The 13,278-nt window shown below is 43.9% G+C and overlaps 1 protein-coding gene across 1 annotated transcript in view; it reads right to left on the bottom strand.

Annotated features, from left to right (window-relative positions):
- Positions 1 to 13,278, bottom strand: part of F13A1 (coagulation factor XIII A chain) — a 186,760-nt gene that overhangs the window by 86,881 nt on the left and 86,601 nt on the right. Inside the window, exons 6-7 of the mRNA XM_054721509.1 lie at positions 11,509 to 11,627; positions 9,015 to 9,122 (exon numbers count right to left, since the gene is read on the bottom strand). Of these exons, the coding sequence (XP_054577484.1) occupies positions 9,015 to 9,122; positions 11,509 to 11,627 (227 nt within the window). The remainder of the gene's footprint in view (positions 1 to 9,014; positions 9,123 to 11,508; positions 11,628 to 13,278) is intronic.

Below are 13,278 nucleotides of genomic sequence, written 5' to 3'. Positions count from 1 at the left end.
GAGGAAGTGGACTCAGCACGCAGGGAGACCTCACAGCCGCGCTCTCTACCCTTCCAAGGCACAGCCACAGGGCAAACAGAACAAACTCCTGTCAGGCTTCTGAGCCTCGTTCTTAAGCACCTCTTCATCATGACTGCTCCACATTCTTTCCTCTTCCTTCCCCCCTCCCTCCCATTCTTTACTGCCCCCCCCCCCCTTCTGGGGAGCAGGTGGTAGGCTTCGCACTCACTGTGCAGGCGTGCACCGCTGTGGGGCGTGGTGGGGCGGGAACTGGGGGTGGGGCAGGCAGGAGCTTACTTTTGGGCTGCGGGGGGAGCAAGAGTCGCTGCCTCTCAAGTGAGCAGGCCTCCGGAGCAAGGCCCAGTTAGCGCTGGGAGCTTCACCAAACAGCTGCAGTGGGGTACTCAGCAGTGCAGCACCCCTCCACTGAGGTGGCGCCGCCCCTCAACCCCTGCCTCAGGGCTACGGGTCCACACCCCTCTGCCCAGGCATCATTCCATGGCAGCAGTCATTGCCTCTTGTTTCCCACCGGGTCGACCCATTGCAGAACCTCACTCTCTGCGGGTGAGGCAGATCCCCGCCCACCAGCCCCTTGCCCCGGCCCACCTCTGTGCCACTCTGCAACCCTTGGGCCACCGCCTCCTGGCCAGCAGCTTCGCCAAAGCCACAGCACTCACCTGGGAGCCACCCCTCAGGCAGGCCAAGAAGGACAAAGCCCAAAGGGAGTGAGTCTTGAACCCCCACATCCCATTCTCTGGATTTCCTCCCGCACCTCCTCTCTGTGTCATGTCTTGAACGGGCACCGGTTTGGGCACCCTGCAGCCCAGCCACATGGCCTCTGGGTGGCCTGGTAGAGTTGGTCTCTGTGAACCTGTGTATCTGTGGCCAGAGGCCTAGCCTGGGTGTCAGCAGCCCCATGCCTGCTGGAGAGGGCTGTTGGAGGAGGACCAGGGCCCGTCCGTCATTAGCTCCCCAACTCCAGAGGAGGCACCACAGGTTCAGGTCCCCCGGCTGCCGCGGCCCGCCCACCCGAGCCTGCTGCACGTGTAGCCTGCTAAATGGTTGTTATGTTATGGAGTAATATGCATATTCCTCTCTTAATATACAGGATAATCAAGCTTTTGTGATAGATTTCACTCTTCCAAAATTAAGATTCACATGGGGAAGTGTGAAAAAGCTCCTCAGGGGTGAAATGGTTGCCCACAATGGCCACTGAGCACCTGGGTGATGATTTTTCAGGATAGTTCACTCCAAGGAAGGGGGCTTTAGCTGTTTATGAACCAAAGGAACTACTAGATAGTGCTTTTAAAATTTTTATTTCATTTTTTAAAATAAAATGGTCAGGGAGCTGTGCTGTGGTTGGTCTTTATGATCAGGAATAGACCTCATGCATTTATTTCTGACTCTGAAGTTCACTTGGAATACTGAAAGGTAGAATTTCTAGCTCAATGAATTTTCAAACACAATATTAATAGTCATAATAGTGTGTTGCATGAAGAGGTTTGCTGAATGTGAAGCTTCCTATAAGATGCCCAGATAAACAACTGGATAAAAATAAAAACATGGTTTTGTAGTAAGTGTCTTGTGGAGCTGCATGACAAAATTTCAAAGGAGTGAAGGCATTACTGATTTTTTCATGCACGGAAAGAAAAAAAATAACTTTCTAAATACGGAGACAATGAGAAGGGGAATAAAGATGGACAAAGTGAAAAATAACTTTATTTTCATTTTGTCTATGAGATCGCATGTGCTTAGACAGCGAGCCCTGAAGTCCATTTTATCTCAAAGGTCTATGGTCATTCATCTTGTCCTGGGCCCTAGGAAACTTCAGGACCTGCCTCCAGTGTGGTCAGTTTGATTTACTAGCTGGAGTTCCAGATGATTTTTTATAACACGAAAGAGTACACTGAACATCGATTGGTTTAAAAAAGTTCGATCTGAGTTAGTTTCCAAAAGGCACAGTCAGAACAGGTATTAATGGGGATTAATGATGGCATTGTGGTTCAATATTAGCAAAAGACCCAGGGTTAAAAATAAATGTGTGCACCTCAAGGGAAATAGCAAAGTTCAAGCTGGCAACAGTATCAGGACTGGAATTTTAAAATACATAACTATATTGACCTTTTCCCCTCTCTTTTCCTTCTTTCAAAAATTTCCCAATAATGTCACCTTTTAAAAATTATTTTAATTAAATCAAACAAGGCCCCGGAGGAGCAAATTACCCTGGCCTACATTTTCTTTCAGTGCTTTTGGTGACTGGATCTTTGGGTATAATTTCCATCATGGAGAAAGGGTTCCCATGAGTAATAGCATGGTTTATGATTGCTATGGGCCCTTGCCAACTACTCTTCTACCCCGTGAGCTAATATCCTAACTCTTGGTAAGCTAGTATTTATTTCTGGGAAAACTCTGAGCAAAGCTTAAGAGATTTGCTTTCCCATATGTTTATTTCATCAGAGATTTTGCCTTTCTGTGTTGAAAATGTCTATTTACCTCTCTGTCTTCTCTATTGGGCTGCAAACTCTGTGAAGGAAGAAGCTATGCTTTGTTTTCAATTATTCCCAGTATCTAGACTGGTAGAGTCTCAATAAATACTTGTTAAATGAGTGAGTTAATATTGTTTTTCTACCATCAACATCATTACAGCAATCACAACCACCACCACCACCATCACCACCACCACTATCAACACCACCACCATCACCACCACTACCACCACCACCACCATCATCACCATCACCACCACTACCACTATCACTACCATCTCTACCACCATCATCACCATCACCATCACTACCACCATCACTACCATCACCACCATCATCACCACCACTACCACCACCACCACCATCACCATCACCACCACTACCACCATCACTACCACCATCATCACCATCACCACCACTACCACCATCACTACCACCATCATCACCATCACCATCACCACCACCATCATCACCATCACCACCATCACTACCATCACCACCACCACCATCATCACCACCACTACCACCATCAAACCATATTTGGTACCTAATTCTCTTTAGAACTTTTTCTTCCAAGGTCCCAGTACCTCTGGCTATTAAGAATTCTCTGATTTACACCTTTCTTCACATACTAGTATTCCCCTATTTCAAAATTCACCTGTCTCTGAACCCCATTTCTTTGGGTTCTTTCCCTCTCCTAGGAAACAGCTACTTAATTTGATATAGTAATCATGTTGTTAGTACTAATGTGTTAGTAATGGCCCTCTGAGGTAATATGATCTGAGAGCAAGGACCATACCTAGTTCTAGCTCAGTCACTTCTTTGCTGTGTGACCTTGAGTGACATCATTTCTGAGGCCATCTGTTCTTTACCAGAAGACCCCTGGAGCATCATCCAGATCTCAACTACATGTTCTCTGCATTTGGACACAGCTCTTCCATTGACAAAGTCTCAACCCAAAGGAGCAAACCTGCACTCAGCTGAGAAGTTCGGGGTTTCACAGTGAATAAACAAGCGGTATCTGCTTAACAAGCAGATAAACTTATGATAAGCAACAGCACCCATTTGCAGCAACAGTGCGCCTCCCTGGAGAACTCTACCCATATGTGAGCCAGATCCAGTCAGTCAAGGGGTAGAAACTGACAGAGACAGGCAACCATGCAGCGGGAATGCCAGCTACTGTCACTGTGTTCCCTTTCCCCAGGACCATGCTGTCCTGGTCACAACATGGCAGGGAACAGCTGTTTTGGTGTCTGACTGGGCCTCAGAGTCTATGGTGGCTTCTTCACAGTAACCCAGGGTCAACGATGGAATGCTTTATTAATGCCCTGTGAGCAAAATATGTTTCAGATGGCACAAAGCATCTTTCTAAATTTTTCCCCGGCACATTTCCTGGCAATTGTCCTGGTGGGTACAGCCACATCAGATATGAGGTGCAAAGGAAACAGCAGCAAAGCAATGTAGTTTAAAGGAGAAAGTATAACTCTGGGCAAGTTTCTTATTTTATAATTTTCTTTTTCTAAAAATTTTCTCTTTCACCAATCTGCAATGTAGCTGTGGTAAAATGGACCACTCAGTATTTAGGAAAGCCTACATAAAAGGTAGCTTATATAAGGTTATAACATCTCCGGCCCAAACCCCAGACAATGAAATTATAAATTTTTTAGACTTTCTCCTGGGAGAATCCAATAGCCCAGGGCTATCCAAATTATCATAAGTTTTTCCTATTTTCACATCTAAGTGAAGTAATGCAACATAAAAGAAGAACCAAATAAGATACTGACTTTATAGAGGAAATACTAGAAGAAAGAAGAGCATCATTTTGAAGAATAAAAGGATATTTTGCTGTCACTGGGAATAACAAATGTGGTTTGAGTACAGGGGCAAAATTTCCTTTTAAAGATGAAGTGAGGCCTGGAGAGGTTGAGTGGTTTGCCCTAGGTCACATAGAGGGTGGCCTGGTCAGAAGCGAGAGGTATCCCCTGACATGGGCAGATCAGATCAATGCTGCCTCCTCTTTCTTTTCTGTGACAGAATGAAAACCAACAGGTTTGAGTGAGGTAAAAAGACAGATACCTTATGCAGTCAAGAAGAGAGGGTTTTATTCATTGCAGAGGCAGGGAAACTGAGCCACAGAGGGGTCTATTGCTGTGGCCCTCACGGGGGTGATTTTGATCCCAAGGGGGCGTTTAGCAATATCTGAAGACATTTTTTATTGTGACAGCAGAAGGTGTGGGGATGCTACTGATATTTCTTTAATAGAAGCCAGGGATGCTGCCAGATATCCTCTAGTGCACAGGACATCCCCCACAACAAAGCACTATCAAGGCCGTAGACACTGGACAATAATGATATTTATCTGGGGACTGTGTGTGTAAAATCCAGATTTATATTATTATTATTATTATTATTATTATTATTATTAGGAGCCCGTTGCAGGAAGATTCCTGCAAGCGGCCGCCGAGGCCGTGCACGCCACCCCGCCCCATCCTGCCCCATCCCGCCCGCCGCTGCTGCCCCGCCCACCCTGCTGCGCTTTCCCTCTGGCAGCCACCTTGCTTTCCGCTTTCCCTCCCTCTTCCTTCTACGCTGTCTTCAGTCTTCACTCCTCCCTCCCTCAGCATATGCAAATTAACCACCATCTTTGTTGGGTTAATTTGCATACTCACTCTGATTGGCTGTGGGAGTAGCGAAGGTATGGTCAATTAGCATTTTTCTCTTTTATTAGTGTAGATTATTATTATTATTAGAAAGTTTTCACAACATGGGTTACTATCAGTGCTCATTTAGCATCATGCACCCACCTATTCCCTTCAAATTCCTTGCCAACATTCAGTGCTAGACTTTGCAGTGACCATCCTAAGCAACTCGTCTTTGGGGCCCCAGGCTTCTGCTCCTGCCTTTTGTCCCCACTTCACCTTTCCAGGTGCCCAGCTGATGCCAGGCTGCTCATCTCCACTCCTCCCTGACAACAATTGATCCCAGAAAATTTCTGCCTCCTGTCATTTTCATCAAGGCATGGAGTGAAGTCAGGCTATTACCCTCCCCAGAACATTTCTGTGTTACGATGCATCTCTGTTCCAGTACTTGTATCCTGTGAAAGGCACTCCCAGCTTCAGTGGCCAGGCTGGGGGATGTTTAAGAAGAACTCCCCAAACACCCTGCCACAGCCTCTGTTCTTGCAGTGAACTGGGCCAGCCCTGGGAAGCCACATAGCCCGTCCGCCTTGGTCTGGCTAGACTGGCAACTTCAGAACATTTTCCTTCTGAGCTTTCTAAATACATCTCATAGTTTGAAGCAAATCTCTAACTGAGAATTTGAGAGTTTTTGTTGTTTTCTTTTCTCTCAGTCATTGCTTAACTTCACTCAGACATTTCATGATAGATTTCCAGGATTTGTTAACAGGAGAGAAACTGCCTGAATGATTAGAAAAGTTTATTTTTTTCATTATTTATAAAAATATGTTTTTATTGATTTGAGAGAGAGTATGAGAAAGAGGGAGGGAAGGGGAGAGAGAGAGAGAGAGAAAGAGAGAGAGAGAGAGAGAGAGAGAGAGAGAGAGAGAGAGAGAGAGACATCGATTTGAGAGAGAAACATCGATCGGCTGCCTCCGGCATGCACCCTGACCCCAGGATTGAACCCACAACCTGGACACGTGCCCTGACCCAGAGATGAACCAGTGACTTTTCAAGACAATGCTCATCCAACTGAACCACACTGGTCAGGGTAACAGTTGACTATATTATTTTTTTAAATATATTTTATTGATTTTTTTTACAGAGAGGAAGGGAGAGGGATAGAGAGTTAGAAACATCGATGAGAGAGAAACATCAATCAGCTGCCTCCTGCACACTCCCTACTGGGAATGTGTCCGCAACCAAGGTATATGCCCTTGACTGGAATCAAAACTGGGACCCTTCAGTCCACAGGCCGACGCTCTATCCACTGAGCCAAACCTGTTAGGGCTTGATTTTATTTTAAAGTGTCACCTTTTTAATTGATTTTGGGAGGTTCAATATTTATTTTCTAAAATCATTATAACTGAATAGATATTGGAAACATTCACAGAGCTCTTTTAAGGATGAAAAGAGATAATAGTTGAGAAGAGATTTTGAAAATTATCAAACGTATATTTTGTATATGTAAGCATGGTGTTGGTGAAAATGGAGATATTGGCCCCAACACCTAAAACCTCCCCCTCCCCAAAACAAGCAAAGCAAAGCAAACCATCCCCCAGATAGATTCTGTCTAGTGCTAAATCTTGTAATTAGGTTATAGATTTCAAAATTAGAACTCCATAGCTTTTTATGATTCATAAAATGCAAGGCAATTTGTATTAGGATTATGTGATTAATTCAAAATTGGACAGCTTCCACTTGGCCAGCTGCCATTAGGGAAGCGTTGGGTTGGCGGCTTCATATTTGCTTCCCTTGTGCATTGGCTGTGGTTGGCAGTGGCTTCTGGATTGGTGAAGATACACACAGCGTGCGAGGAAGCTTAGGCTGATGAGCAGGCCATTTTTTAGAATGCTTACGAGGGAATTCATTTATTTTCAGCCACTCTAGCCATTGCTTCCCTTCTCCCTGCAAACCTGTCATGGTGACTTCAAGGGAGAACAAAAAAGGAAATTTTGTCTGAGAAACAGGAAAAATAGTGATTGACTGCAGGTTTAATGCATGTGGTTATAAATATTTCTTGTAAAGAAATCCTAAATTCTTTCTTTAGAATTCACTGCTTTCATTTTGCAATGAAACTAACAACAGAAAGCAAAACTGCCTTTAGAAGTTAGTTTTTAGCTCCTATTTTTAAGCTCCACTATTTCATAAATTCACATGTAGCTTAGTTATTAATAAAAACAACATTTCTTATGAGCTAACCAGAAATTAAATTTCTATCATTCTCGGTCTCTTATTGATTGATTGGACAATATTGATTTTATTGAGCTCAAATAAAACTCATTATGTTTTCCAAAGATAGAATTTTTTATAAAAAAACCTTAAAATTTGGTGATACAAGAATTATTTTTGCTCAGTCTTTGATGGAATAAAATAGCACATGGCTTAGTGTATCTTCAGGAATATTCTGCTCATGAATCAGCTTTAATGTGCTGTTATGCACCACAGGCAGGATCTATGTGCTGTGCATATCAACCCAGTCCAGGATTGCACAGGACCTGGGCAGCACTTTAGTTCATTTCCTGTACCTGACCCCAACCTCCTCACTCATGGGAATTGTTCCCTCTCTCAGGGAGCTGCTGCAGTGCAGGATCTCTGCACCCTCAATGGTGCTTCTGGATCTCCTACAGAGAGCAGACGGGAGGCAGAGAAGCTCTAGATTTGGGGTCAGCAGACCTGGATTTCAGGGGGAGCTTTGTCACTGACAGCCTGTCATCACACTGTTTCCTAACTTGTAAAGTGGCATGAGTAATACCCACCCTACTTATCTCATGTGATTACTATGAAGAAACAAAACCCATTTTATCCTATCTAATAAAGAGGTAGTATGCAAATTGACCATCACACCCTCACACAAGATGGCCACCCCATGTGGTCACAAGATGGCCAGCAGGGGAGGGCAGTTAGGAGAGACCAGGCTGGCAGGGGAGGGCAGTTGGGGGCAAACAGGCTGGCAGGGGAGCAGTTAGGTGTCAATCAGGCTGACAGGGGAGTGGTTAGGGGGTGATCAGGCTGGCAGGCAGAAGCAGTTAGGGGCAATCAGGCAGGCAGGGAGGCGAGTGGTTGGGAGCCAGCAGTCCTGGATTGTGGGAGGGATGTCCGAATGTCAGTTTAGGCCCGATCCCTGAGGGGTCCCAGATTGGAGAAGGTGCAGGCTGGGCTGAGGGACCCCCTCCCCCAGTGCACGAACTTTGTGCACCGGGCCTCTAGTCTATAATAATAAAAGCCTAATATGCTAATTAGACCGGATGTCCTTCTGGACCATCTTCCAGATGAAGCTGGGTCCCGGGTACCTGCTGGCAGCCAGAGGGAAGCCTGGGCCCTGGATGTCAGAGGGAAGCTGGTGCTGGCAGCTGGGGGAAGGAAGGCCTACTCTTGCTCGAATTTAGTGCATCAGGCCTCTAGTAAACAATAAAGCCCTATGGTGATGTATTATTGTAATAGAAGCTGAGATTAGACAGTCATTTATTCCTTGACTCTTACTGTGGGTATGAAAATGGAGAGAAGCTGTGTCTTGTACATTTTTTTGGTGCTCCTTGATGTTTGTTTGTTTGTTGATTATAGTCACTGACCTTTTGTCTGGTCACTCCTTAGGCCCTAGGCAAGAGATTCTTAACACTAAGTGGTCTTTGGTATCATGTCATCTTTCACTATTTGTCTGAAGCTAAAGAAACATATAGTACTGAGGTAAGAATTTTGTTTTTAGCACATGACAAGTTCAGGGAATTCCAGGCTATTACAAATAAAAGTTTACTAAGTTTAAGTCACCATTTCAATAGCTCATAATGAACTGACATCTAAACTGAGGCAAATGACATGTACTTAGTTTTAGCAATCAGTCGTGGTTGCTCACCATTGCAGACCCAACGCGGCTGACTTTGATGGGATTCCCTCGGCCTGAAAGGTCCATCTGTGCTTTGTCCATCATGTGCAGGCAAGCGTCCAGGATGCCATCCTCAAACTATTTAGAAAAAAAAGAGAAACTACTCAGTGTCCACTCTGTAAGCAAGATATTCTCTGGCAAAAAAAAAAAAAAAAAATGAAACCACAACCTAATGTTTAGAAATGTGTATTCCTATATAGTAATTGCTCATAATCTTTTATACTTAATATTTCACACTAAAGTGGAATGAAGAAGACATTCTCTTTTATTTCTCAGTAAAATAAATAAGAACTTAAAAGCAAGCTAGAAATAGAAACAGAACTACTGAAGAACTGATGTACTTAAGGATCGTGGACTGACTTGAAGTTCTTCAGAAAATTGTACCAGTTAATTTAGAGGATCTCTCCAACATATTGGCTCCAGTGCCCAAGGCAAAGGAATAAACGATTTACCAAAGTCAGGCCAAAGTCTTGAGACCTCAAAAGTAACACGAGTCCCTGTGCGTCCAGAAAATCAATGGCTCTCAGGTATATCACAAGAAGGCACTTCAGGTCGGTTTACCATACCTTGCATGGCAAATAGTAGGAGACCTTGTGCAGTGAATGTCTGTCTAAGGTTTTCCCTCTTTGGAGACAAGGTGGACTCAAAGAGAGGGCAGGACAAAGTAGATTATATTATCCAGGGAACAACCTAATAGGCAGTTCAATTTCCTTGGAGGGAGAAGCTAGCCATTTGCAACACTAGCATTTTCTAAGAAAGGAATGAAGACAAAGTAGTAATAAAATGACAAAATGGAAAAATTTCACCTATATTTTACCTCACTGTACAGATTTTCCTGAATACAGTATCTTACAGTTATCCATGCAAGCACCTGTGACAGAAACCACAATCTAAATGGCTAATTACCATGTAATAATTTATTAAATCCAGTGAAAATACCAACTCTGCATGTACCCTAAACAGATGTGATGGATGCAGTAATGGGTAATGCCCTTGTTCTCCAGGCATAAAAAGAACTCATTATTCTGGTGCTTCTTAAGCAGCATCTCTCAACTGTGTCTGTGGGACACAATATCAAAGAACTGGAGAGGTAAAAGAATAGTCATAGAACTGGTTGTTTCTCTGCATCACTGCAAACTACTGGGTTAGTTGGTTCTTTATGCCGAAGGACCAAATTAATGAATTCCGAATGAGTAGAGACAGACAGTGGCTGTGTTCAAGGGTGACTACCAAAGGGATTCTGGCTGAGGGGGACCCTTTCCAGTCCTCTTTGCTCCCACCTTGGTGACTTGTCTCTTATTATCTCTCTATATTGTCACATTGGGAAACAGAGAGAGAATCACACTAGAGGTTCGGAATCAGGGACCCAGAGCTAGGGCACCAGACAACAGGCAATAATCAAGAGTTGTGTGCCACTTGAGCAGGGGAGGGCTTATAAGCAGGGAGTCAGGCAGTTATCCAAAACAGGGGAAGAAAACATAGGTCATTAGCTTGACAGGATGTCAGAAATACAGGTGGGCAGCGATTCCTAGGAGTCAGGGGGAAGGAGCAGGACACAAAGCAAGTGGACAGGAGCTGGTGATGACCTGGGTCCCCTTGGTCAGTCAGGAGCACTGGTGATGGATGAAGGGGGGGCCCCTATGGAAGTCAAAGCGAAGCATCAAGAAGCCAAGAAAGCGTCATGCAACCTGGTGAGACCAGACTCCGTGCACTCTCCGCCCTGGGCACCAGCATGGTGCCCGTCCCAGTCGTCTCAGCCAAGACTCCCTGAGAAAGGGCACACTCACCCTCCCATGCTGCTGATGAAAAGTTGCTTCTGAATCACAGGATATGCATTAATTTCTGGAAATATGGTAAAATACCCATTTGCTCCTACGTTAAAGATACCAAACTGAAATAGTGCGTGTTATTCAATATTTTAAATGAAATCCATGTACGATGTTTTATATCTGGACAGACACTTGAAGTTGCAGCTGAGAAAAGGTCCTTAAATAAAAGCCCTTTGACCAAATGGTAACACCCGTTTCTTCTAGCTGTATCTTATACCAACACTTTAAAAAGTTATTTCTTTGAGTTGGGCACACACCTTGCGGTACCCTTTGCGTCGTTATCAAGGCACCGCTCCTTGTAAGGAAAGGGAAGCTCAGTGCCCTCCCGGTTGCAGGGCCAGGTCTGAGCTATGAGACGTCACTGCACTGAGATGCCTCAGCATTTCTCCCTAGAATGCCACGCTTTCTACAGACTCTGTAACATCGCAATAACCTAAGATATGTGACTTCAGCTGATGAATTATGCAGTTGCCTTTCTAAGTCTCTACTCCTGGCTTCTCTGTCTTGGAGTCTCAGATCCTGCAAAGCAGGAAATTATGCTTGTCTCATATTGACATATGGCACACTGCAGTGATACATGTGACAAAAATATTAAGCAAAATGTCCTTGACAATGACACATTTTAAATGGCTCACCTGACCATAGCTCCAGCTTCTACTCTTGATGTTATTGAAGTCTCCGTAAAAAATAACCCCGATGTCATTCAGGACATACTCTTCTCTCTCTCTGTCATCTTCCAGGTACACAGCATCCTCTGCATCGGAAGGCAAACATAATGAGCATTATCAAGCCAGGCTGCAGTCATATGTTTCAAGGTTGTTTTGCTCCTTAACTGCAACTTAACCAACTAAATGAAAAATAGAAGTGTTTTGTTTCACTAAAGGTAACCCCTTTGCCAATATGTAATTTTAGCAATGGTGAGCCTAATCAGTAGACAAGGTCAGTCTGTAAATGATGACATTTGTCAGCAAAATGCCGACAAATGTTGGCTCTTTAAGTTCCAAGCAGCACAATGAAATTGACAAGTCTCATTAAACAATTAGGATTCTGATGCATCCATAGTTTCAGAATCAAAAGTCTGTGATGCAGATACAATTCTGTAACCAGATAAAAAATAATTTTCAACCTATTTGAAAGTGATTTTTAAAACAAGTCTGGGGCATATTAGAAGACCCATCGTCTGTCAGGCCTGGTCTATGGCCCATCACTGATGGGAAGAGGGAGGCTGGGGGTTGTTTCCTTTCAATGGATAATTGTGAAGGTGACGGGAAGGAGGAGCCCAACGAGCATCTCTGGTCAGCTTCCTCCATTGCAAGGACTTTTCTTCCCTGTGGCTCTAATCTGAGGAAGGCTATGCTACCCATCTGCCTACTTAGCTATCAGTCTGGAACTTCTTCCCAGGGCAGGTGTGGAAGCAGCAAAAGCATCTTTACCAAAGGCAGAACCATGCAGGTATGAATTACACTCAGGTAAATTTTCATGTTTGGAACAGGGTCAATTTGCATTTTGATTGGGGACCTGGTTCGTTACATTTCTCTGGCCCTGCTCATACCTGCCATCCCTCCCACCTTTTCAGGGTTCTTTCCTCCTCATTCCTGAATAAGGCTTTTATCAATCTCTCTGGAACAGTAGTTATCAATCTTGGCTGCACATTAGAATCATTGGGGAGATTTAAAAACTTCTGATTTAAAAACTTCTGGACTGAACTCAAGATCGATTAAATCTGAATCTTTGGGATTGGGATGCGATCCAGGCATAGGGCTTTAAAAATATTCATTTATTTATTCATTTATTTTAAGCTCTCCAGTGATTCTGATATGAAACCAAAGTTGACAAAAATCCTCTAGCCCTTGCTACTCAAAGACTGAAGACAAGCACCACCTGGAAGCTTATGAGAAATGCAGAATCCCAGGCCCCAGCTCAGACCTACCAAATCCAGAATTTGCATGTGAATAGCAGCCCCAGGGGATGTGTGTACAAATTAAGATTTGCAAAGTATTGCTCAGCCCAACCAGCTTCGATCGATTCCCATACTGGGCTGTATTATAGCTTTGAAAGAATCCTTTGGAGATTCGTTGGTCTTGCCTGCTCTCCAAGACTTTCCTGTCCCTTCCTCTTTCTGTTCTCAGCCTCTTGCCTACCATTTAGCTGGTTTCATGCAACTGTAAACACACACACACACACACACACACACACACACACACACACACTTACATATATTCTAATGTCCAATAAACTGTATACATTTACACTGAACAATTTTATAATCAAAATAATAAAAATATTCATCGCACCAACATTCTGAGCCTCTCTTTGATCCCCAATCCCTGCCAGGGAACTGTTAATCTGCTTTTTGTCACTATAAATTAGTTTGCATTTTCTATAATTTTATGTAAATAGAATCA

Source organism: Eptesicus fuscus, chromosome 9 (genome assembly GCF_027574615.1).
Source record: "Eptesicus fuscus isolate TK198812 chromosome 9, DD_ASM_mEF_20220401, whole genome shotgun sequence".
Lineage (NCBI taxonomy): Eukaryota > Metazoa > Chordata > Mammalia > Chiroptera > Vespertilionidae > Eptesicus > Eptesicus fuscus.
Note: the sequence above shows the minus strand (reverse complement) of the source record. Positions and strands in the feature narration are given on the sequence as shown.